The sequence below is a fragment of the Chiloscyllium plagiosum genome, unplaced genomic scaffold, assembly GCF_037043375.1.
Source record: "Chiloscyllium plagiosum isolate Xiang-an unplaced genomic scaffold, Cpla_swu_hap1 HiC_scaffold_52, whole genome shotgun sequence".
In the NCBI taxonomy this organism is placed as follows: domain Eukaryota; kingdom Metazoa; phylum Chordata; class Chondrichthyes; order Orectolobiformes; family Hemiscylliidae; genus Chiloscyllium; species Chiloscyllium plagiosum.
The window spans coordinates 31,098,153-31,125,759 of NW_028270190.1; the positions used below are offsets into that span (position 1 = coordinate 31,098,153).

A 27,607-nucleotide genomic window follows, 5' to 3' on the forward strand; every position below is an offset into this window, starting at 1 on the left:
GTTCTGGGATAAGGTGCTCATTCAGTGAGGGAGTACTGAAGGAAAGAGTTCTATTTAATGTCACGGTAACCAACATTTTAAGATCCCGTGAATATCGGGTCTCAGTCCATTTGTTATTTCCTGAATACTCATTCACAGGATTTAGGACTTATTGATTTGGTTGATGCTTATTGTCCTTTCCTCTTTTAAACCTGAGGAAGTGGCGATGAGCTTGTTAAATGCACTATGCTATTAGGAAGTGTAATGCAGGTTTTGAACTCAGTGACACTGAAGGAGCAATGTTTATTTCCAAGTCAGGTTGTTGTGTGCTTTAGACGTGAATTGCAACTAGTGGTATCCATCTACACCTCCTGCCCATGTCCTTCTAAGTTGAAGTAGGTGTCCAGTTTGGAATGTGTTGTATCAGGATCTCAGGCAAATTTCTGCAGTGCGTTTTGTAGACAGTACATGTTGCTGGTGCTGAGTATCGGTGGTGGAAGGCATGCATATTTGTGGAAATGTTGCCAACTAAGTCAGCTGCTTTTGCATGAATGGTCGCAAATTGTCAAATATCCGTGGATTCTCAAAACGTGTTTCGGGGCACAAACCATAACATGGATTTCACTGTACAGATGCAGCCAGATCTACGTTTTTCCTGCAACTTCTGATTCTTTTTTTATTTAGAGATTAGATGTTATACCGTGTGGAAACAAGCCCTACGGCCCATCAAGCCAACACCAACCCTCCAAAGTACAACCCTAAATTTATCCTTTCACCCAACACTTTCGGGTATTTAGCATGGCCAATTCACCTAAACTGCACATATTAGGACTGTGGGACGAAACCGAAGAACCCGGAGGAAACCCACGGAGACACGGGGAGAATGTGTAAACTCCGCACAGGCACTTACCCGAGGCGGGAATGTCAAGCCGGACACCTAGTGCTGTGAGGTATCCACTGTGCCATTGTGCCGCTGAGTGGATTTCGAACTGCACCTGTCTGAAAAAGTGGGGAATAATTCGTCATTGAGGCTCACTTGTCCCTATTATATGATGGACAGGCTTTGGGGACACAGGGGGTGCAATTCATAGTTGTAACATGACCAATCTCTGCCCTGCTCTTACAGCGACAGTATTTTTGCGTTTTTATTGAATGAGGATTTGTAAATTGAAATATCCCATGATGTATAAGTTAGAGAAGCCCTTGATTAAAGGTAGAAAACAAAACAACAATTATTCCTTCAGCAGTATAAGCATTCTGAATATATGAAGGTATTGTATAATGAGAGTGCCTCTGCACTAATAATGATTACTGTTCCTTTTCAAAGCTTATTCACATTCATTATCTCAGCGGTGACATCCGCTCGCTGCAAGTCATATGAATATATAGGTTCTCGTGGCATTCAGTTGCCCTGAGTGAATGCATTGATAAGTTTTCGGGTTGTGAAAAAACAACTTTGACTTTCTAAAGGTGAGCTTGACTGAACTGGAGTCGCACAGCGCAATCACAGACTCAGAATAGAATGTTTAGGTCTCTGCTATATGTGTAAGGGTAGCACTGCACAGAAAATCAGTCTTTGGCGTTTAATATTCTGAGCGTGTTCACGTTTTGTCTGTATCAAACTTATCTTTTGTGATCGGCATCTTTTGCTGAAAAGTTTATTTTACGCTTTTCTGAAGCAGAAATATCAAGTCAGCTCAAAGTCAACCTTACACTTTTTAAAGGCCTGTGGTATTACACGAAGAGTTTCTGTTAGAGGGGAAAGTGAATACAGTTTTAAGTGGAAACCGAAACAGAATTTGCTGGAAAACTCAGGAAGTCTGTCAGTATCGATGGAGAGAAATGCGAGATAATGTTTTGTGGTCGGTGATCCTTTTTCCGAACATGTGCGTCTTGGGTAGGCTTTATTCATAGATTTAAAGGATCTCACAAGTGATAGTATTTAAATCGAAGATACAATATTTTCACATTCATGCGAGATGAATACTGTCATCAAATCTCTTTTATCGCTCTGTTTACTTCATGTGGAATGTTTGCATTGTTGACTTTTTCATTAATCTTAGTTATTTGGCTCAGTTGCTTTGTCACATTGACAGCTTCTCAGGCCTCCCAGAGAACATTCCTTTCACCTTTTAATTTAGAAACCATTCATCTGGTCACACTGAGTATTGGAGAGCTGCTGGCTTTCATGGATGGCACTTTGGTTTGTGGGAAAATCCCTGGTGACACAGTCCTCTTATGTTCTAAAATGCTGCTACCTCTCTGCGGTTGTCTGTGCAGGATGTGGAATTAAAATATGCTGTATAACGGCTACAGTCAGAGACTTTTGTGGGCAGGTGTACTGTAAAAACTTAATGTGAATATATTAACTAGTTAGTTATCAGTTCTGCTCAACCATGGTGCAGATTCAGCAAACATACCAATGGAGTTTCGAATTAACACTTTTTGTCTCCCTACATTTGTAATCTGTAGTCTTCCAAAGCAGTTGCGTAGTACATCTCAAACCGAGTGCGCATTGGAGAGTTTGGTGAGTGAGGGATTTCAGACAATCCTTTCTTTTATTAATTGGTCACTCTGCAGCTGAACAGTAGCTGAAAGTTGACTCTCAGAAAGCCATCAAGAGTCAGCTCTGTGAACACTTCCAAACCCCAAAAGCATGATGTTAAGAAAAAAATAACATTGAATCTCACAGAAATGGGTTAGTGATTAAAAGGCGATTGTTTGTTCACTTGCTTTTTCTTTTAAAATCCAGGAAATATTTTCATACTTTTTCCCTTATGTTTTCTTAATTTTCAGAACATTAATACTTTTGAGTGAGAGTACTTAGTTTATTCGTCATCAATTACATTAAAAAAATAAGTTTCATGAAATGTCAATGGCAGAACAGGTGATGTGTGGTGACTGTCGGGTGTGGGATTTATGCGATCTATTGTATACAGAATAAGTTAATCTTGAAGATATTCTCCTTAGAGTTCATAAATTACTGACCAAGATGAAGACAATGCCGTGCACCAGTGCGGTTTCAATATACATTTCATTCTTTTTTTGAGGTGGCAGCCACAGTCTTAAGGCTATGGTCTTACAATTTGATCAATATTGATGTAAGGTAGGGTGCAGCTGGCATAGCTCTGGGGACCGAAGAGGTGGAGGAGGCACCGCCTTTCCTGTTATTCAGCGGATGTTTGGTTCTTCCACCTTCTTTGGAGGAGTTTTGTGGCTGAGGGTTAGATGAGCTCACTGATCACTGCACCACTGAGTAAGACATTACCTTCTGGAGAAGAATAATGAAACGTAGGAGGAGGAGGCAGTATAGCGATGGTTATTGATTTTTTTCTGCAGTATTGAACAAGAGTCCAGACTCTTGTCCAGCCATTGATAGGATTAGGGAAGCTGCTCAGGGAAGAAAAGGAACTTACAATGGAAGGGGGGAGGATTCATCATTTTGAAGTTGACATTTGAGTACCAAATATGACAAAGTGAGGACTGCAGTTGCTGGCTTCCAGAGTCGAGAGTGTGTGCTGAAAAAAACATATCGTGTCAACCCTTCCTGTTGGAGGATTTGTGTCCGAAACGATGATTCTCCTGCTCCTCGAATGCTGCCTGAGCGGCTGTACTTTTCCAGCAGTACACTCTCGGTGTACGTACTAATAACACATTCAGAACAAGGAATAGGTCCTGTACAATTATTCTGAGGAACTTCGTACAAAATTAAGAAGCCAAATTTCAAATGTAACAGTTGTTCACGAAAGTGGAAAACTGAAAATACATGGTGTACGAAAATCGGCCATTGTACAACATAAAGCTAAGCAGATGAAAAAACATTGAAAAGACAAGTGCGAAGACTTTGTGTTTGTTGTGATGAGCATTTGCAGTAAAGTAAATTTAACAGTTGCGCAAATACATATGCATGGTTATGGTGTAGTTATGCTTACATAGATATGACTGCAGAGTGACCAAATATAGGAGCTGAATATCTCATGAGTCGTCAAACAAAAGTGGAAAGGTGGTAGGGTGGCACTGTTCGGAAAGGATTCACATAAATCCATCACTGATGTAGGATATTGGTCAGGGAAATCATGATGCTGAGTTGACATAGATGTAGATAACAAACATATGAAATACTAATGGAAAGAAATTATTTGGTAGGAGGGTTGTTTATCGGCTGCGATAGAGTATTTCATATGTGAAATAAGGCATGAACACAAATACCAGTGGTGGAGTTTGGTGCAATCAGAATATTTAGAAGATATCTGGATTGGTGCATGAATAGGAAGGGTTAAGAAGGGTATGTTTCAGTGCTGGCAACTGGGACTAGATTAATTGAGGCTTCCTGTTCAGCACGGAAAAGTTGACCGACGGGCCGGTTTCCATGTTGGACATTTTTGTAATTCATTGATCATGCTGTCTGCTTGTGACTCCACTTTCAAGGAACTGTGCATCTGTACCCATAGGTCTCTTGGTTCAACAAAGTTCCCCAGGGCATATTATTTAGTGTATAAGACATGCCCTCGACTTCATTAATAAAATGCAACACCTCACATTGAGCGAAATTAAAATCCATCTGTCATTCTCGGCCCATTGACACATCTGATCAACGTCCCATTTACTGGGAGATAGTCTTCACTCTCCACTGCACCCCTAAATTTGGGTCATCTACCAAATTACAAAACCACCCATCCAACAGAACTATCCTTCCTGCAGCTAATCGCAGCAGAACCCGCACCATCTCTCACACTGACACAAAGGTCTTACTCGCTGTGTGGCAAATGACCCCCTGAAGTCACAATCGTAACCCTCAATAACCATCAAATGTTGCAGTTCCCAGCATTCCTCGTCATTTTCAGCCTGACTTTCGACCCTTAACACTGTATACTCTTCACCACCCCCACCAATCTTTAATGCATCAACGAGCGAATCCCTCAAACCCAGCTTCCAACTGACGTGTCTCTCTCGCCCCGCATCATATGTGAACTGAAGACTTCACGCACACATTGTATATAAACCTGCTCTCTGTATCTCTGAAAATACGAGAAAGCAGAACCAGTGAGATACAAATGTGCATGACCAAGACTTCCACCACAGTCTTGTACAATGATAATAAACTCTGATTAAAAATATGCTCTGGAGAATGATTGATTAAGAGATCTCTGCCTGAAATGAAGAGCTCCTTCGAGACATACGAATTAAAGACTAGGATGATTGCCATTTCACTCAAGTTTTGGTTTAACTTATTGTTGCTGAAAAATGTGTTGCTGGAAAAGCTCAGCAGGCCAGGCAGCATCCAAGGAGAAGGAGAATCTCCTGCTCCTTGGATGCTGCTCTGACCTGCTGCGCTTTTCCAGCAACACATTTTTCAGCTCTGATCTCCAGCATCTGCAGCCCTCACTTTCTCCTAGTTGGTTTTAACAGATTCTTCTTTGGAATTAAAAGCACAATTTCTAAATTTGAGGATAGTTTCGAAGTCGTCAACCGTAAATTATGGGAACTGTTTAAATAAAATGCGCAAAATGGACAAACAATTGTCAGTTAAGTTCAATACACATAATTTTATGACTGTATTTTTTAAAAAACGGCATGGAGATACAGCCCTTTTCAGTTCTGAAAATGTCAAACCAGACTCAAAACATTAACTCTGTTTCTCACTCCATAGATTGTGTAGACTTTTTGAGTTTCTCCAGAATGTATTTGGGGCTGTCCTGCATCCCTCAGTCCAACTACATTCTCCTCTCCATTTAATAACATTCTGCTTTCCTGCTTACTTAACGAAATGGAGAATCGACACTTTGCCATATTTTATTCCATCTTGCAAATATCTGCCTGCCGCGAAATTCTCTCCGTTACTTTGCAAACAGTTTGTGTCCTCTTCCCAATTTACATTGCAAACAATATTTCTGCAGATTTGGCTGTTAAAGACTCTGTTCATTCATTATGTCACCGCGAGAGCTGATAGACAGATGATGTTCCATGTTCAATCGCTGCGGCATTCCACGCATTGCAACTTGCCAACTTAGAAGTTATCTATTCATCCCATCTGTCTGTCACCTATTAGTTCGCTAACTCTCTGTTTCCGCTGATATACAACTCTGTCAGTGTGAACTCTTGTTTCTTTCATCTCGAACAATTTCGAACATTTTTAGTTACCTAAACACAATACTGTACTGCTTCCTACGAATTCCAACCTGTAGTTATATCCTCAGAATCGTTTGAACAAATGAAATTTCCTTTCAGAAAACGATGTTGATTAACCTTGCTTTTAGTGTGATATTTAAAGGTGCTGTTATTCTTTACTTTCCATATCGCATACGGTGACCTTGAAAGTCCCACATTCTCGACCTAAGCCCTTTCCTGAGATATGGTGATCCCTATGTTTAACCACGACATACCATCTGTGTCCACTGAGAGAGAGAGGAAACCCATGATCCTCAGGCATTTTGTGACTTTACTTAATATTTGTGCTGTAATGGATTCCACCAGGGGAAGCCACAGGTGAGGATCCAAGGGAGTGGAGAGTAGCCATTGTTATCCCATTGTTTAAGGAAGGTCAGAGTGATATGTATGGACCTGTGAGCCTCACATTGGTTACAGAGAAACGATGGGAAAAGATTCTCAGAGTAAGATCTGTAGGAATTTAGAAGCAAATGGACCTATGAAGGATAGACTCATTATATATATGTGGGAAGGTCACACTGCACGAACGTGAACGATTTTTTTAGGTGTTGAGAAAGATAATTGATGAGGGAAAATAAGTTGATGCTGTCGACATAAACTTCAATAAAAGCTTTGATAGGGTCCCTCATGACAGATTGGTAAAATGCTGAAGTCACATTGTCTCAGGGGTGAAATAGCAAGATAGAAATAGACCTTGCTTACTCGTAGAAGGAAGAGGTAGCTGTGGAATGAATCAAAATTCATTTCAAAATGGTAGGTTCGCAGAAGTGAAATTCCACATTATTCAGTGGTTCAATATCTGTCGTTTGTGATCTGCATAAATGATTTGGAGGAAAACATGGCTGGGTAAATTAGTTAATTTATAGACGACAAGGATTGGTGGTTTTGTGGGCAGTGAGGATGACCTTCGGAGTAGACAGCAGGATATAAATCAGTTACTGCATGGGCAGAAAAATGGCATGTGAAGTTGAATTTGGAAAAAAGTCAGTTGATGCATTAAGGAAAGTCAAGTTCAGATGAAAATTATATAGTGAATGGAAGAATCATTAGGACAGTTAGTATGGAGAGAGATCTGGGGTCTGGGTCCGCAGATCATGGAAGGCAGCAGCGGAGGTAGATAGGTATTTAAAGAAATGCTTTTCGCATGCTTGGCTTCATTGAAAGGGCAGTAAATGCAAGGGTGGAGAGATTATGTTTCAGCTTTATAGAACTTTGTTCAAGGCCACACTCAGCATATTGTTCACACTTCTGTTCACCTCACTTCCAGAAGGATGTCACTGCTATGGAGTGTGGGCAGAAAAGGTTTACCAACATGTTGCCTGGCATGGGGGACTTTTTGTCTTTGGAGAAAGGCTGTCGAGAATACTGAAATGCAAGTTAAGAATTTCGACAGGACTGAGGTTCACAAGAAGGAGGTGTAGCAATTCTGGAAAATCTGAAAATAAATACGTCCCCTGGACTGGATGGGATTTATCCTTGGACAAGTAGATGATAGTAAGTTTGCGGGTGACACTAAGGTCGCTGGAGTTGTGGATCGTGCTCATGCATATTACAAGGTACAGACGGAGAAAAATTATTTGTAGAGCCTGGCTGCGGAGCTAAATGTAGGTTAACGTGCAAAAGTATGAGGATGTAACAGGAATAAATTTACTCGACGAATGGTAAGATTCCTGCAAGTGTAGATGAGCAGAGAGATCTCGGTGTCCATGTACAGAGCTCCGTGAAAATAGCTATGCAGGTTAATAAATTTGTTTATAAGGCATCTGGCTGTGTTAGCTTTTATTGATTCCTGATGAAGAGGTTTTGCCCGAAACGTCGATTTCGAAGCTCCTTGGATGCTGCCTGAACTGCTGTGCTCTTCCAGCACCACTAATCCAGAATTAGCTTTTCTTGGCAGAGGGATTAAGTTTCATAGCCACGAGGAAATATTGCAGCTGTTCAAAACTCTGGTGTGGCCACATTTCGAATATTGCATACAGTTCTGCTCACCGAATTGGAGGAAACGTGTTTAAGCTTTGGAGAGGCTTCAGACGAGATTTCCGTGAGTGTTGCCTGGTATGGATGGAAGGTCTTGTGTGGAAAGGTTGAGGCACTTGAGGCTGTTTTGGTCAGAGAGAAGAAGGTTGAGAGGTGACTTAATTGAGACATAAGGTATAATTAGAGAGGTAGACAGGGTGGAGACTGACAGCCTTTATTCCTCAAATGGCTAGCACGACGGGACAACTTTAATTTGTGGGGCTGTATCTTAGATATAGGACAAGTGTGAGAGATAGTTTCTTTCCTGAGAGAGTAGAAAAGGTGTGGAATGCATTGTTTACAACAACAGCTGACCAGCCAGCGTTAAGGTCATTTATATGTTCATTTGGAAAACTTACGGATGAATTTGTTATTGTGTAGGGTAGATGTGCTTTACTTTTGTTCCACAGGTCTGTTCAACGAGGGCTGTGCTGAAATTTTCTATGTGTTATGTTCATTATCACGGAGACTGAGTTTGCTTTTTGGGGTGACCTATCAGATAATAGGACATAAATGGCATGGATCCAATGGTGAGTAGGAGACTTTTTTCCCAGGGTGGAGGGGTCAGTTACTAGGGGAAACATGTGTAGCGGACGTGCATGTTAAAAAAGGCAAGTATTTCACAAAAAGTGATGAGTGCCAAGAGCGTATTCCGAAAGAGTTGGAGGAAGCAGACACAATGGCAGTATTCAAGACGGACCTGGTCGAAAACAAGAATAGGAACGGAGGTTGAAGGTCATGGGTCCCCTAAGTAAAGGCAGTTCATTGGTGACGGACAATATGTGACAACACAGGCTTGGAGGGCCGATAGGCCTATTGCTGTTACTCTCTGTTCTATTTTAGCCAATGATATCATGTTTCCTAACTTGCATAAATCTTTCAATTTTCTATTCTCCTCCTTTTTGTGAATTTCCCTATTTGCAGAATTCTATCAGTGAAAACAATTCCTGAACCGCAATGATATTGCCACTATTGTACCCATTATTATTGCAGTAACTATATTTAAAACGTTCAGATCTAATCAGCCAGATCCAAGTGAATGTCAGACTTTAATCTCATTTGTTTTCTGAGTAATTGTTCCTTCCGTGATCAACGTAATTCCCTCCCTTTACCTCTTGATTCTGAATCTTTTTGTTTTGTTATTTTTACCATGAAACTGGATATTTGTTCAAACTCGCTGCGACATCAGTCTTTCCCATTATTCATGGGCAAATCTCACCATCGAAATAATCAACATTTCAGCTAGCTTCTTCATTTCAATAAGTATTAAAGTCCTTGCTTTCAGTTGCTTATTTTTTTATTTGTCATTAACATTCATATTCTTGTTCTCTTCATCATTGTTTGTCATTTGTCAGTTTCTATGTTGTTTGTCTCCTAATCGATGTTTGCACAGATGATGATCAATTTCTTTAGACGAGACTTGAATTTGGTAGTTCGCCATAAATGGTACATTCTTCTCTTACTATCTACATCATTGAATAGTTCCTTGATATGAATACCTAAATATTACCTTAACTGTATCCCACTGTTTATCCAGTCTCTTACCTCACCTTTTTTTCCCATCTCCCACTGCGGTAAACGCTGTCATCACCTTCTTGTGCTTGATCTTCTTTCAGTTTCAGGCACGAGCTTGATATCCAAGATTTTCTATTTTACATTGCATATGAAATTCCGGAAAGCTGTGACCAGATTTGTTGAACGAATCATTTACTATATTATTATTGTTGATCCTCTCTCGTTTTATACATACCAGGACGAAAATAGCTTGTTCTCCAGTTGATTCTAGAACGTATTCTTCGAAAAACCCTTATAATTACACCCCATGCATTCAACCGTAAGGCTGTAATTGTCAATTTGATTCATGCAATCAACGTGAAATTTAAAATTGTAATGTCTAATTCGATACCTTTCTTACAAAGTCCCACTATTCCTTGCTTTGTGCTCTCCATCTACGCTCTTAAGAAACACAGGAATGAGACCCACCAGACACTTATGTTCCTTTCTCATCACCACACATAGTCATCCAGAAAACCATTTCTCACTATTTCACTGATATGCGATGGTTTTAAACATGAAACAGTGCAGCAAATAAACTAGCCCTTCAGACCACCATGGTTGCGCCTACTATGATGCCTTTCTAATTTAATCTAATCTGATTTCACATGTTCTGTGATCCTCCATATCCTGCCTGTTCATGTGTCTGTCTAAATTTCTCTTAACTTCGACATTGCATCTACTTCTAGCACCTCAACTGGCAGCATATTCCAGGCATGTGCCAGCCTCTGTGTAAAATAAAACACAAATGCTTGCCTCTCGTTTCAACTTTCCCTTTTCACATTGAAGCTTATCAAACGAGCTGGCGAAATTCCCTCTGCCTTGTTCGTTTACTTGTTAAACATGAAGGATTCTTGAATAATCAGTTGAATGGTCCCTTCCGTGACCATTTTGGAACCACACCTCTGAAACAACTTTCATGTCATGCACATTGTTTTGTAACTTTTTACATCAACATTTTAAAAATGCTGCACACATTCAATTTCGGAATTCTATCATTAATTCTATCTTTTTACTGAGGACATACGAGTTTTTTCAGTTTGATTTTTTTTCCTGTATCTTTCCATTTTGATTGCATTGGTTCAATTTCTTCCTTCCTTTTCAACTCGCGATTTACATGTCGTCTTCAGATTTTTTTTTTGCATTGTCTAAAGTGACAGAAGATAACGATATAAAATATGTCCACCTGTTCTTTATTTCCTGTTGCTAATCCTACAGTCATACCTTCTGAGGATTCATTGCTCAATGTCAGGTTGAATGCAATGTAATCATTACGACATGAGCTGTTGACTGATTAAATCTGTGGACCGTGAGTCAAATAACTTTCATCACAAGAAGGCAATTTATGGAAAAGTATGATTTCATTTTACCGTGTTCTTTCCAATAATTGGTTTTAAATTTGAAACGTAATTAAGTTGATCAGTCTAGTGCTGGAAGATTCCAATCCACTGACGATGCCTCATGAAGGTGAATTACATTAAACTTTCAGCATCGGATGAATTGTTGGAATTTTACTGTTTGTATTATTTGTACAATTTATTTTGTTCCTTCTCAGAATAACGAAACAGCTAACTTGAAAATTACCCACTCCCTATCTAAAGCCCATTGGTTTTGCCTATTAGGATGTCCATCATGAACTTCTGGCTCTTTCTGGGCAGTGTGGCGGTATCTATTCTGGCTGTAGCCTCAACAGGCACATTTGATTCGAAATTGGATGAAGACTGGAAAAATTGGAAATCACAACATGGGAACCAGTACACCAAGGTAAAAGGAGAGTCTGTAATGTTAATCTCACTCAGAATAGGAATGGTCTGCACACAATTGGCATAGATTGAGAATATGTAGTTGCAGTCAATGAGAGGTATCTGTTGAGTGAAGTGACATTGAGAAAATATTGATCTTGAAATTCAATGGGTATTCTCCAAGTTTCTAACTTCATTAGAGAACTGATCAAACACAAAGTGAATCAGTAGCGACTTGGTGTATCTTAATTTACTAGGATCCCGCTGCAGTTCTGTTGGATTTACTACAAAGACCACAAACCTGCCTCTAGAAGATTAAGATCCATTCTTGGTGTTGAAGAGGCAATTGTAAGTGGGCAACTTGGAGACAGAGGAATGGGGAAGCCGTCTGATCATCCAAGCGGCCCATTCAATGAAGTGTCTCTTTGCCGACACCGACTTTACTCTGCTGGCAGCTTCAGGCAGGTCTCTCACACAACAGGTTAAGAAGGTTTATACATGCACAGTAATTGCCCATGTATTGGCCTCGGCATTTTCGCAAGGACGTGGCTTATTGAATTCCCTGCCTGCCACTGGCTTAACCTTACTTCAGACAGGGACAGCTGGTAGTCGAGAGAACATATCCATTGTCAACGTCATTCATGACGGTCGATTAAACCATCCTCTTGTTCAGCTATTTTATTCTTAATTCACTTTCAGCATGAATCTGTCAGACTGGCAGCTCGACAGGTTTTGCTATGAGTGCGTTATTTTGAGTGGGGTGAGGAGAACCTGATTAATAATTTTCAGATCTGTGTGGGAGGATGGACCCTGACAGCAAAATGTTATTTCAGGTTTCACAAGCGGATTTTAATGCTTCTGTATAATTTTTAAATGAAAGATGCTGCAGCCTGATTATATTAATCTCTTTATTCAGGATGAGGAGAGTTACAGGAGAATGATATGGGAGGACAATATGAGATACATCGAACAACACAACATCGAACACTCATTGGGAAAACGCACATCTAAAGTGGGAATGAACAAATTTGCAGCTCTGGTCTGTACAGGATGTATCGGCTGGGATCTATTTGATGCTGGTCATTGTGAAAATGTGAAGCTATATAATTGTGAAGTTATATTCAGCTACAGGAGCAGCAATTGGACATTTGGTCCTCCAAGCTGACTCACTCATTCAGTACACTCAATGACTGATCTCACTTTACTCCAAATTGTTGATTCCTTCCTTCTCATTCCAGGTTTCCATAACCCGTAACTCCTCTGGAAATCAAAAACATCTCTCTCAAATTTGTGTATATTCAATGACTCAAGTCTCCATTTCTCTCTGCAGAAGAGAACTCAAATGACGAACAATCCCCTGATTCGATCATTTCTGCTCACTTGCACGATCAGATTCTGTACAACTAAATTGCATTAAACAACACTGGCTGGCTTGAGCTCCCTCTATGGACGGCAGTCACACTATGGATACACCTCGATGTTGTTAAGTCTTCACAGATACTGACCATTATGACGTCTGGAAGCCGGAGTTGCATTCTGTACTGTGGAAGCTGCTCCCTTCGGCAACAATATTCTTCTTGAGTCTGCTGGATCTCTGGCTCCGCCCTACCTGTCGCTGACTAAACTTTATCTCACAGCAGTTAAACTAGTCTGCATTCCAATCAAATTGAAGTACATGATCCTGCTCTCTGTATTATTGCTCCTCATGACTCTGGGCGGCACGGTGGCACAGCAGTTAGCACTGCTGCCTCACAGCGCCAGAGACGTGTTCAGCGCCGGGTTCAATTCCCGCCTCAGGCGACTCTCTGTGTGGAGTTTGCACATTCTCCCCGTGTCTGCGTGGGTTTCCTCCGGGTGCTCCGGTTTCCTCCCACAGTCCAAAAAAAAATGTGCAGGTTAGGTGAATTGGCCATGCTAAATTGCCCGTAGTGTTAGGTGAAGGGGTAAATGTAGGAGAATGGGTCTGGGTGGGTTACGCTTCGGTGGGTGGGTGTGGACTTGTTGGGCCGAAGGGCCTGTTTCCACATTGTAAGTAATCTAATGACAATTGGTCATTTCCCCTAATCTTGGCATCTCAAACAAATGTGACTAATGACATCAACATTACACCAGCTTTCCATGAATTGAAAATACATTAATTGAATTGAATTGGATTGAATTGAACTGAGCTGAACTGAACTGAACGGAACTGAATTGAATTGAATTGAATCGAATTGAAATTAATATGACATGTACTGAGGCACAGTGAAAAGAATTGTCTTGTGAACAATACAGGCAGATCACAGAGTTAATTCGCATAGATAAGTAAATAATAGCGACAATGACTACGTCAGGCCTTGGTTCTGTACTCACCTTTCCCATCAAGAAAATTATCCTCTCACCAATAGCCCTGTCAATCCACCTCGAATCTTATTTGTTTCAGTATGATCAGCACTTATTCTCCTCAAATTTATTGTGGAGTGGGCCCAGTCTGTCAAAATGTTTCTCTTGGGATAACCCTCTTCTTCGTAGGAATAGTTTTGATTAACCTGCTTCAAATTTCCTTCCAAATATTCCTCCGTAACGAGTGAAATCAATGCTCATCACAGTGCCTTCTGTGTTTGTCCAATCGCAACAAGACTTCCCCAGTTTGATACTGTCTTTGCAATGCATTGAAGACAAATATTTATTTTGCCGTTTAATAACTTGCTGGACCTATGTGCACACAAATGTTAATAAGTGAACAAAGAGACAAAACTTTTTTTTTACCACAGGAAAGCCGATATATTGTTTGCAGTAGCAATTTTAAAAGACATGTCATGCAGTACCACATCAGTTGTTGCTGAACAAAATAACAACTTATGGTTTAGTGCGTAACATATTGGCATTGGTAGAGGATTTGTTCGCTAAAAAAGAAACAGAGAATGGGATGGTAGAAAGTGAAGACAGAAATAATCCTATTTTTCTTCTGGGATGGAGGGGAGAAACTGCACCAAAGATTGTCTCGCGAGTAAAGACTAATCAGGTTGGGACTTTACTGAATGGGGTTTATAAGAATGACAGGTGATCCCTTTGAAATTTATATGTTCTTACTGGGTTTGACAGGGTGAGTGCACAGATGATGTTGACGCGAATGAGAGAGGCTCGGAATTGACATCATCGAATCACAATAACAGCGTTTTGAATCGAGGTGTGGAGGAATGCATTCTCCCTGAGGCCTGAATGTCTTTGCAGGAAGATAGGATAGTGAAGAAAGCGTTTTTTATGCTCCCCTGTATTTGTCATGTTATTAAATACAGGTGTTGGGATGTCATGTTGCTGTTGTAGAGGACATTGGTTAGGCCACTGTTGGCATATTGTGTGCAAGTCTGGTCTCAATCCACTCGGAAAGATGTTGTGAAACTTGAAAGGGTTCAGAAAAGATTTTTAAGTATTTTGGCAGTACTGAGGAATTGAGCAATAGGAAGAGGCTGAACAAGTTGAGGTTGTGTTCTCTGCAGCCTAAGAGGGTAAGGAGTGATCTTATGCAGGTTTACAAAATTATGAGGTGCATGCATAGGATAATTAGACAAAGTATTTCTGTTCCCTGGGATCGGGAATCCAGAACTAGAGGGCATAGGTAAAGGATGAGAGGGAAATGACAAAAAAGAGACCTAAGGGGCAACGTTTTCTCAAAGTGGGTGGTACATGGATGGATCAAGCTTCCAGACCATTTGGTGGAGGCTGGCAAAATTGCAACATTTGAAGGGCATTTGCAATGTGTATATGAATAGGAAGGGTTTGGAGTGATACGGGTTGGGTGCTGGCAGGTGTGACGAGTTTGGGTTGGGATATCTGGTCAGCATGGACAGGTTGGACCGAAGTGTCTGTTTCCATACTGTACATCTCTATGACACTACGCCTCTCTGTGTGCCTAATCTGTGTGCCTAATCTGATTTTTAAGCGGTAGGGGAATCAAGTGTTACAATGAAAATGAAGCAACTGGAACATGGGCAATTTTCAGTCAATCATAATGGAGCGAGGTGGAGGGGAGCACCAGTCTACTCATGTTGCTACTTCCTATGTTCTTGTGGGTGAGGAAACAATTGCGCAAACTGAGTAAGACAGCTAAAATGCCTGTCAACGACATTGAGAGGAGTCCTTAGCTCAGGATAAACACCCCGGTGGGTGGTGACACCAATGAACATGCAGTACAGGTGGATAGCCTGGAAAATGGAATGGAATCTTTGCAGATAGCAGGGTGTGAGGAGACGTAGTTCAACGTAACTGTGGGAGACAGTAGATGGTCTAGCCCTTAAATGGAAACATTAAAATCAAGAAAGGAAAGGAAGATTTTCAGAGATTCCAAGTGAAGTTGGGACAAGGGTTGAAATTCGAAGTAAAATTGATTACTATTTCTAATTCTGGGTGAGAGTAGGAAGCAGCAATCAATGCATCAGAGATATAACTTTGACAGGGGTCAGAGTAGGACTGGAACAAGGCGTGCTCCATATCGTCTGCAAAAAGGCAGCCGCAACTCGGACTTTTGCATGTACCTAGGGCCCAGGCTATTACTCAGAGGATGGGACATATTCAATCCCCTTTCAAACCGACATGTGCCCCTCCCTCCCCATCAAAAAGAGACACCAGATGATTCAATACCAGTCTGCAATCTCAGTTTGATATGCAGACAGCCACAGTTGCGGATGATAAGTTATGTGATGATGGATAGCATCAAATCTGGTCCTTTTCTAACCATTCCAATCCAGTATCTTCATGAAAATGAACAATCTGAGTTTCGCATCTAAATCTAATGGTCCAAGGGGCATGAGGCCATCTCAAGACCAACGTGTTATCCGGAAATCAGATCAGGCCGGTGATGAAATTTGAAATCCTCCTGATTGGGAAGGTTCATCTCAAACACCAATAAATCCCACCAATCTGAGGTGACTTAACCTATCCTTCCATGATGAAATTGACCTGTCAGGTTTTAATGATCGGAGAAGACTGATTCTTGCAAAATGAAACACATTATAAAGCCCCTGCCATTTTGGTAATTGAACGATCGAGCAGAGATATTTGAGCTGCTCGAGGATTTTCACACAGCTTTATATTGGATTGGGACGAAATGGATGGCCACTTATTTGCCTGCTACTCATCAGTCAAAGATTAAACACGAGGAGCGAGTGCCCTCATTGCTTTCCCCGCACTTAATGCTAAAGTCAGCGAATATGTAGAATGTAGCTCTCTTACGTTATTGACACTTCTCCGACATAATCACCACTAAAAGTCAATCATTTCACCAATGTGTTTGAATTTTCAGACCAATGAAGAGTTCAATAAGCTCGTGAATGGACCTCTCCGAATCGAAGCTGTCAACATGACTGAAATTGAAACTGATAAAAGAGATGAAAGTAGTGAATCTGAAGAAAGTCACATTGAATTGAGAACTGCAACTGTTGACTGGCGGAGAGAAGGATTAGTTACTCCAGTGAAAAACCAGGTAAAAATCAGAAAAATCTCTCAAGTTTATTAAGTGCAGACATTAACTTCTCAACAGGATTGGACGTTGTTATCAGCTTGTAGGAATTTTAGGAAAGGCTACGTTTCGGTAGATCATTTTTAATCTAAATTGCTTCTCCTGCTTTCTTGTTGCATTTGTTTCCTGGTATTGGTATGGTCAGGCAAGGGAGCATGGTATATGTGTCAATTGTAATGTTCGTGCTTTTACTCATAATATCTAGAGAATTTTTACTTCAAAATCATATTCAATGGTTAGATTAAATTGTAAAATTGAAGTCTACAGGTACAATTCCGATGTAAGAAATATAAGCTCAGATGTAAATTGGCACAACTCAACAATGGTAATGTTGCAGGCTGCAGTGCCAAGCTTCCTTGTGATACCGTGTCCAGTCTTATTCAAAGAATATTCGATCATATGCTCGATACCGCAACTTTTAAAACCACATTCACAGTTCACTTCTGTTGGGCCTTGTACCTCTCTCAATCATTCTTTCAAACTGGGCAAGGCTGATCGACAGGAGAGCAGAGCCTGCTGGTAAGTATATGAAGTATTGTGTACAAATGGGAGTTGTAAAAGATCGTATTATACTGTAATTCACTAAATGTCAGTTGCATTGAATGTTTGGGAGGGATACCGCCACGAGGCTCAGTGAGATTTCTCACTACCGTTATCATTAGCTATGTCAATGCAGCTTTAACATCCCGCATATCCGCTCCGAGTCTAATCTTCCCACACATTCTTCCCGGAACAATTCAATAGATTCCTGATTAGCGCCCGATATCCTGGGAGCTGGGCCATTATGAAAAAGCTGCTGTGAACCCACATGAGCACGAGCATGGTAACCTTGCCCTGCTCAGATAGGAATGCTTTCGAACATGCCAGAGAATGGTACAGAAAAATAACCAACATTGCCATAAAAATGCTATGTGTCAGAATCGCTGTGACCACTCACCTTCCCCCTCCGACACACTCTATCCCAGCCCCAGCACCCCCTCCTACCCAGATTCATGCTGTCACTGACGTCTTCCTCATCTTCAAAACCAACATCACATCGGCTTTGCCACTTCACTACCTCGGAATACCTCCCGCATGTACCAACACCAACAGCCATGCAAAACTTAAATCTCTCACTCAATCCTTCCCTTTCTGGCATTCCAGGAGATGAGAGAACACTGGAGGGCAGAAAGCTCTTCGATTGGTGGAGAGGTGTCTGACACCAGATTCCTCAACCTGTGAGGAGTGATTCCTGTTTCTCACAAGAAAACATGATACACTCACATTCCACTGAGCGAGTAAATACCACTCATCACTCCTTTGTTTGCGCTCTGTCAGTCTCATTAATTCTTCAGTGTCTCTTTGCATTGGTCCCTGAAACTTCTGTCTCTCGTGTTCTGTCGGTTCCGTCAGCATCTCCTCTCGCTCCGCAGGGAAAGAAGACACCTCCTCGTTCTCTGAGCATGAAAGTATTGTGGTCTCAGAGGAAATATCAGTGAGGCTGCGTCCAGCACACACCCTCAGCTCCCTGGGAATATGAGCTGTTGAGGGTGTGGGAGCACAGTTTGGTAAGCCCCTCACTGTGTCATTTCCCACAGCACTCGGAGGGCTGCCAGCGACCCGGTACGGGCAGAAGAGACCGTGGTGTCGGCAAACATCGACATTTACCAGGGAACAGCAGATGCAGCAGACAGAGATGTACACTTGAAAGACGACAGGGATGCAGATACACTGTAGCAACCCAGATATCCCAATCAATGAATCATCTAACCTCCAAGGACAGTTTGGCAGTTGCAATGGAGAAGCAGACCCAGCACCCGTACAGTCTGCTGGCTATGGCCACAAAGCTGTACCCCATCGCCCACTGCTCCACAGGCCTGTAGTCGAGGTGCCACTTTCTAATCACAAGTAATAGGGACAGTGCCCTGCTGGAGGAGGAAGCACATACAGGTCACTCCGAAGACCCAGACTCAAGATGTCATAGAAGTGGCTGAGTCTCCACCTGCAAACTGCTGCCCAGTTCTTCTCAGCATTGCCAGAGCTCCCTCACCCCCGCCAGACAGAAATGCTGCGAGGCTGACTGAACAAACCACTGCAGGGCTAACAGGCAGCAACAAGGAGTCCGATCCTTCCTGCCCAACACAGTAACCGGTATTCATTAAATCTGAAACAATGAAGGAAAGGGAGGTTTCGTGGCAAGCGTGACAAACCTCGTACGTTATTTGATCCTTTTCGATAAGTGGTATCAGCTTGACCTTCCACTTGGCTGTTTCTCTCTCGGTGGAGAGAAGGCTTAATATAACTGCAGCACCATGATGCCGAATGACATGGTTACATCGGATCAATGTGTGTACTGAGAGCCTGGTGTCGCATGTTGAAGGTAGAGGAACAAGGTTTGCAGAGGTAAGGCTGTGCTGCTAACACCGTCACACCTCATCCAACAACTTTATGGAATCCCTTCCCATCCAAGATTCATTTTATTCACCATTGCATCTAGTGTTATCACCCATCCTCGCTCACAACTGCAATCTCCCAGACTTCTCAACGCACAGCCCTCAGAAGTGAAGAATTTCAAACTCTTCTTCCTGTGACAACAGTTCCCAATCCCCGAACTGGTAACTGGTCACTTTGGAGTTGAAACCAAGTCTCTGGATTGCATACGCAAAGACAACTCCCCCCGCACCCCCCGCCCCCCGCACCCCCGCCCCCGCACCAGACTATGGTCGATCCCTGGACTGTGGACAAACAAATGCCAGATGCCAAAGTTCATGGGCAAGGCCCATACAACAGGAGCCTGTGCATCTTGCCCTGAGATGCTATTTGGTCTGATCGAACACCATGGTCGTTTGTAACAAATCGGAAACAGCGTTCATCCTGTCCCTCTCTGAGAGCCATGCCATGTTCCCTAGATAGCCAATGCATTTTGTGAATTTGTCAAGAGGGGAAATTGAATAATGGGACAAGTTTTGCTAGTAAGGATACTTTACATCATCAAATAATCCTCTTACATGTCAATGCTTCAAGTTGTTAGTCACTGCTGTAGAAATCAGATCAGTCCTCCTGGGAATAACCCTAAGGACGCTGCTTGGCCTAAACACTGTCCCCGCCAGGAACTCAGCTCCAGTGTGGACCAGCTAGCGGGAAATTCTCCGACATCTTCAAACTCTCTCTTCTACAAGCTGAAGTCACAACCTGCTTCAAGAAGACCACCATCATCTTCGTAAGTGAGGAAACAAAACTCATGCATTGTTCCTTAATGACGACCGACCAGTGGCCTGAGCACAATAATCATGAAGTGCTTCGAGAAGCTGGTGAGGGTCCACATCAACTCCATTCTCCCAGCCTGCCTCGGTCACTTAAAATTTGCCTTTTAAAGTAACAGGTCCACAGTGGGTGAAATATCTCTCGCCCTGCACCCCTTGAACATCTGGAAAAGGACACTTTTGTCAGACTCCTGCTCATTGACTACCCCTCTGCCTTCAACAATTTTATCCTCTCCACATTGAACTCAAAACCCTGTGACATTGGTCATGATTTTATCCTCTTCAACTGGATCCGCAGCTGTCTGTCCCACAGATACCAATCATTGAAGAAAGGCAACTGCACCTTCTCCCGAATAACCTTCACCACTTGCGTCCCCCAAATAATGAGTGCTCAACCAGTTACTGTACTCCCTTTACACCCACGAATCCCGAACGAACACCATCTATACATTCACTGACGACAGCACTGTAACAGGAGGGAAATTTGACAACGATTAATGAAAAGACAGAAGGGAGATAGAGAGATCCTTGACGTGGTGCAATGAGAATAGCGTTTCTCTCTCTCAATTTTGGTAAAATGTAATAGCACATAATTGACTTCAGAAGGAAAGGAGAACAACACGCTTCCATCTCCATCAATGGGAATGAGGTTGAGAGAATGGAAAATGTCAAATTTCCTAGACTGATCATAATGGACAATCTTTCCGGGAAATACCATGTGTTTGTGCCGTTGGAAAATATACAACAACGCCACTTCTTCCTCAGAGAGCTCAGGAATTTTGGCATGTGCATAAGGACCCTCACTAACTTCGACAGTTGCACCTTTGAGCGCATACTGTCTGGGTCCGGAAGGCCATGTATGGCAATTGCGAAGCTCTGGATCATAACAAACTACTAAAGGTTGTGTGCGCAGCCCAGGCCATTATGGAATCGAATACTCTATTAATGAACTCCACTTACACATCTCGCTGCCACGAAATTGCAGGCAACATCACCAAGGACCTAACTCACCCCGGTAATGTACTCCTTACATGCATTCCGTCAGGTAGAAGACACTGAAGCTTGAACACATCCACCAGCAGGTGCAGGAACAGCTTTTCCCCAGCTGTTATTGGACGGTTATGAGACTCTCTTGTTCAAATCATACTGATCTTGCTGACATTGAATTTGCCTTGTGCCCACTCTCTGCAATGTACCATTTTCCAAGTCTTTTTTGATCTCTTCATCCTCGTCTACTTCATCCTCGCATCCTCGTGCCTATATTGCTCATAAACAAAGGGTTTCACTGTTGTTCGCGACACGTGACAATGCATAAATCGAATCAAATCCGAACCGAGGCACACCGATATTCACAGATTCTGTGTAATTCTGAGAAACTTGAACAAACATTTAGACGAAGAACATGAGTGTGAGACTGTGTTCCATATGAATGTAGATGCAAACTGGATATCGTTTTTAGATCAATATGATTTAATGTGGTTATGTTTCTGTCAACACTAGGGTCAATGTCATTCTGACTGGGCTTTCAGTGCAACTGGTGCCATAGAAGGACAGTGGGCAAAAAGGCATGGAAAACTGATTTCTCTCAGTGAACAGAATCTGATTGATTGTAGAAAAGGACCTATTGGATGCTCTGGTTCAACCGCATTGGAAGCCTTTGTTCTGGTGATTCAACTTCAAGGCATCAACTCTGCTGAAACTTACCCTTACATAGGAAAGGTAAATCCCCAAGACTTCTAGTAAGGTTGTGGTGGAGTCGGGATTCATTCTCATTTCGTTTTATTTTATTTCTTCTCTCCTGTCTGCGTTCGCTTGTAAATTTTCTTGGGTTTTTAATTTAATTACCTCTTAGTGAAGAGCAGCGAAATCTGTGAGTGTGTCGAGCAGCATGGACTCACAACGGAGATAGCCGAGAGAGTTTTGGTTCCTGATGGCTCCTGTCCTGACGCTAATTCATGGCTGCTCAGGCGGTGATGAGTCTACGTCCCTGGTAGTGTCCATATTCAGTACAGTTTCGTGCAGGCAACAGATGAGCTCTGTTTTTGTTCATGATAATATCTGTATGTATCATAGATTCACAAAATTAGCTGTGGAGGTGAGTCTAGGATTTTGGCAGCATGAGCATCCAGCACAGATTCATGGAGGTAGGGTGCAAGTGGGTCAGTTTTCTGTCAGTGTCTGTATCCAGCAGAGGTTCATGGAGGCAAAGCGGAGGTGAGTTTTGTTTCCTATCAGTATATGTATCCAGCTCTGATTCAAGGAGGCAGAAAAGGTGAGTTTGGTTTCCTGTCATTACTGCATCCATCATAGATTAATTGAGGCAGAGTGAAGATTAGTTTGGGTTCTGTCAGTATCGCTATCCAGCGCAGATTCATGGAGAGAGGGGAAAGGTTTTTTCGGGTTCCGGTCATAATCTGTATCAAGCACAGATTCATGGAGATTTGGAAAAGGTGAGTTTGGGTTCCTGTCAGTGCATGTCGCCATCACAGATTCATGGAGATAGCAATGGAGCTTCGGCCCAGTACAAGAACCGGCAGCAACTGCAGTGGCTGCATTAGTAAGCGATATCTAAAGCAGCCTCGTGGGAACAACAGAATCGAGTTTGGACCAATGTCAAGCCCAGCAGCATCAGTGGCATCTACTTTGCTGAGGTACATCAAGACCTCTTTGTGACCAAGGCATCAGCGGAGTCAAGATGCTACCAAAGATTGGGCGACATTCATTCCGACGGTGAGAGAGAACGGGACACATGCCTGACCAGCATGTTCATGATGGAGCACTTAGCAAGGACTATATAATCTTTCAGCACTCCCAGTCATCTCAACCTGACCTTGGAATGCTCTCCTACATCTTGACACTACACCTCGTACCCTCAGACAATCGGTCTGAGGAGTTAAGAGTACTTCCATTTCTGTGAATTAATGTTCACCATTCCCACAGTTCAAAGATGTGGTGGTTAGGGGATTGTCTATGTTAAGCTAACCATAGTGCGCAGGGAATTATAGGTTAGGTATGCAAGCCATGGGAGACGCAGGATTACTAGGAAAAGGTAGGGCCGAATGGGCACTTTCTACACTCTGAGTATTCTCTGATACTGTGAGTTAGTATGTGGATGTGACGTTCAGCTGAATGAACGTAACATTGAGCATGTTCTGTCCTTCAGACGGGTACGTGCACCATCCACTATAACAGTAACGTACTAACACTGCGAAGTACAGATCTGAAGAGTCAGGAATAAAGATAATTATTTTAGTCTGTCTGCTTCTCCCATATGCCCCATCGGGCTGGTCAGTCACTCTAATATAAGTTGCAATTTTACATGAAATGGAACAACTTACGTTTGGAGTGTGAGCTATAAGAAGTTATAAACGTTTGATGAGAAATCTTCGAATTATGTGCTCAAGTCGTTGGTAGGTCTGTGTGTAAATATGGTCCTTTGTTAAGAGAGGTGTTTACTCTTTAGGAATGTCATTTACCGTGCAACTTGCTGGGTTGACATTTGGCATATTGTGTGTAATTAAGAAACTTGGCTTGAATCTTTACTCAGGAGACTTTTTTTGTGTAAGTGGCTTTACGGTTGATGTTGTTCCACCAGAAGCTGTTGTTGTCTTTCTACACGTCACAATTTCCCCGAGTATTGGATTTGATTGGGATCAGCCTCTTGCTAGCAAATCCCAGCTCTTTGTCTCAGTGCCACACAGTTTCAGCTTGTTCTTCAGTTCATTCTTCAAGTCCTTACCCCAGCTCTTCCACACTCTCATGTCTGGATTATTGTAGATGACTTGTGCGTTATTATCCAGGACAGCTGTTGCTTTTGTTTTGGGTTTGTGTCAACATTATTTACTTGTTCCTGTGGTAATCTGAGGCCACGCAGAGTTTAAGTTCATTGTCTGCCCATCCACTCTGCTCTCCAAAATCCAGCGTTTCATTGGCCAAATAGACAACTGAATGAAAGAAACACTCTCTTCATGTGACAGGCGTACGTGATCTGGTGACTGGGCATCACTCTAAACTAAACCTATTCTCTGGCTATGTTTTATGGAGGTGATGGCCTCTCACTCACTGGCTGGCGAGTCAACATGAACAGAGTCTCCTCTTTTCATGAAGCCCCAGTGTACGTATTGTCACTCGGGCACGAAGCTGGACAAGAGAAGGGCTCTGCACAAATGATAGCCCCAAGGAGTGGTCATTACCAGCCAGAGGCCAGTGGCCCTGCTCAACAGGAATGCAGTAACATTCAGTACAACAACAATCTGAGGGCTGGTATTGAGCTTGGGTAACAGACCAACAGTAAGTGATTGAGTGAGGAGGGGAGGTGACGATCACAACACAGCTTTGTGTAGGGGTGTGTTTGGCTGGGGTGGGGTGTGGTGCAGTAAGGTCACATATCAGCAGGTGTATTCTTCCTCAACTGGTACTTGATATTTCCCGACCCCTAAATCTACAAACAATGCTGAACACATTTGCATATCGTTGTCCTCTCCTCTCATGTTGAGCACCTTCCTCACCCCTGAATGAATTATATTGGCATTGGGATCAGAACTGCTCAGTCTTATAAATTGCCAATTTGGCAGCCTCAGTTTGGAGTCCAGCACGAATACTCGGCTTGTGTTTCATTAAACCTTTAGTCCCTAATTTACAGTCCACAGTTGGGGAAACGAAATGATCTCAAGAGTTACAGTGTGAATGACACCCCTTTCCATCAAGAAAATCTGGAGTGAATGGGAATTGGAAGAAAAGGTTCCTTTAGTTGTAATTATATCGAACACACTGGAAGGTGTTTGCAGTTATTTGATATCTTTCTGCTCAGGCCATGTCGATCGGAGTTCCTCAGTGTAGCCTTCTTGGTACAACCATCTTCAGCTGATTCGTCACTGGCCTTCTATCCAAAAGGTACGCAGAGGGAAAATCTACACGATTGTCAGCACCATTTGAATTCATCACATTTTGATGAAATCTGTGTACAATGCGGCAAAGTTTGGACAATATCTCCACTTGCGAAGATAAATGACAAATAACATTCTCACCAGACAAGTGCCAGACAATGACATAATCCAACATGGGAGAGAATTTAACCATTACTGAATCGCACACTATCAACATCTCTGAAGCCTTTCCATCAACTAAACAAAAACCAAGGATATGGTGAAATACTTGCACTTCCTTGGATGACTGCAGCTCCGACAACAAAGAAAGAAACAGTTATTTTATTGGTTGTCTGCTATAGCCATTGGACAGATTGGGCAGTAGATCTTGGAAACGAGCGGATAGAACAGAATTGCTGATAAGGGTGATTTGAAATTCCCCAATATTAATTGGAACATCCGTGGTGCAGATTATCTGGATGGAAATGATTTTGTTAGGTGTTTCCAGGAAGTATTCCTGACGCAAGAAGTCGATATGCCGACTGGGGAGGCCATATTGGATTTGGTGCGAGGCAATTCGCAGGCCAGGTGTCAGATATCTCGGTGGCGAGCATTTTGGTGACAGAGAGCATAAATGCCTCAACTTTGCGGTCGTCATGGAGAGGAATAGGAACTGACTGGATGAGAGGGATATTTTTCTGGGGACGGGATGTTTTACTGCTCTTAGACAGGACCTGTGGAGTGTAAATTAAGAATAATTGCTTTACGGAAATGCACAACAGAAATGTGGAGCATCTTTTTGCTGTGTTGAATAACTTTGTCCCAATGAGACCGGTGTGGAATTGGAAAGAAAAGGAGCCCTGGATGGTAAGAGCAGAAGAGCGGGATCTGGCGCAAATTTTGAAGATTCCAGGGTCGAAAGGAAAGAACTCAAAAATGGATTGAGGAAAGCTGGTTGGTGCATGAAAAAGCCTTGGCGAAAGGATTTGGAAAAATCCAAATGTTTTGCTCGCGTACATTAGGAATAAGAGAATGGTCTGAGAGAGCGTAAGCTGGATCCAAGCCAGTGGATAAACTTAAGCACTGTGCGTGGCGAGATAGAGAAGGAGCAAAATGAGTTTTTTGCTATTGTATTCATGAGAGAGAGGGAGCTTGATGTTAGAGAGAATACTGGGGAAGAGCTTAATAGGCTTGAGCAGATTCATATTAAGAATGTGGATATGGTGGAAATTCTGGAAAGCATGAGTATGACTCAATCTCGAGGGCCGGATCAGATATATCCACATTTCCTACGAGAAGTGCGGAATGAGATTGCTGCAACTCTGGCAATGATCTTTGAATCCAACCTCTCCATGGTAGTTCTTCATGTTTGGAGGGAGGCATATATTGTACTTCTCTTCAGGGAAGTAAATAGGGAAAAAACCTGGAAATTATTGTCTAGGTAGGTATACGTCTGTGGTCAGCAAGGTACTGAAAAATGTTCGCAGATATATGATTTTGGATTGTATGGAGAAATATTTTTGATTAAGGATTGTTGCTTTTTTATAATTGGGTTGGATAAAGAAGTGGAAAGTAACCAGAGACGTTTACCCAGGAAAAAGGCTGCCAGGAGAGGTAATTTGTTTATGGTCACTGGAGAAAGTAAAGGGAAGATATCAAAGGTTGGTTATTTCCGCAAAGAGTTTTTGATGCGTGGACTGCACTGCTAGCTTTGGTCGTAAAGTCAGAGACATTAAGAAGATTTAAGCGGCTGCTGGTCAAGCACATGCACGGCAGCAATTTGAGAGGTGTGTATAAAGGTTGATCTTAGATTAAGATAAATGTTTGGCACAACATTGGGTTCCGAAGGGCCTGCACTGTGCTGCACTGTTCAATGTTCTATGTTTGACACTGAGCAGATTTGACACCATCCAGGACATTCACTGCATTTGTCTGGCATCAAATCCACAAATATTTATTCCCTCCAATATCATCACAAAGTGATAGCAGTATATACAATCCACGAGCTACAGCTGTGAAGTTGACCGATGGACTGTGGACAGAACCTTCCAACCCGAAGACCACTTCTGCCAAGGACCATAGTAGATACAGTTAACACCACTCCCTGCAACATCACCTCAAATCACTCACCATTCCTGCTCAGAAATTTATTGTCATTCCATCACCGACTTTGGGTCAAAAGCCTTGAACTCCCTCTCGACAGAATAGGACCGATCAAAATTTCTGCAAATGTTCTGGAAGGCAGCTCATCACATCTTCTTCAAGCCAAGTTTGAATGAACGCTGACACAGAATGCCACAACGACATTTTAATCCATTTTGGAATTAAATCTCGGTGTTTGTGGCACTTCCTCCTGCTACACACACCCACCCATTTCGATATCACTCCCAGTATCAATCTCACCCCAGAGTTAGCGTCATGTTCTGCCCTGTGTCCTGAAACTGAAGTAACTGCAACATTGGTGAGAAGTAATTGAAAATTATTGACCATCAGAGAGTAGCAAAGTCACCACATTTATAATTTTCCAATTTCCGTTTAAATACG

General features: G+C 42.3%; 1 protein-coding gene across 2 annotated transcripts in view; it reads left to right on the plus strand.

The window, feature by feature from the left end:
* LOC122545961 (procathepsin L-like) overlaps positions 1 to 27,607 on the plus strand; it is a 50,936-nt gene that overhangs the window by 17,030 nt on the left and 6,299 nt on the right. For both annotated transcript variants that reach the window (XM_087985313.1, XM_087985312.1), the window contains exons 2-5: positions 11,340 to 11,481; positions 12,376 to 12,498; positions 16,741 to 16,920; positions 21,699 to 21,917. In XM_087985313.1, coding sequence (XP_087841439.1) covers positions 11,341 to 11,481; positions 12,376 to 12,498; positions 16,741 to 16,920; positions 21,699 to 21,917 — 663 coding nt within the window. In that variant the 5' untranslated portion in view covers position 11,340. The remainder of the gene's footprint in view (positions 1 to 11,339; positions 11,482 to 12,375; positions 12,499 to 16,740; positions 16,921 to 21,698; positions 21,918 to 27,607) is intronic.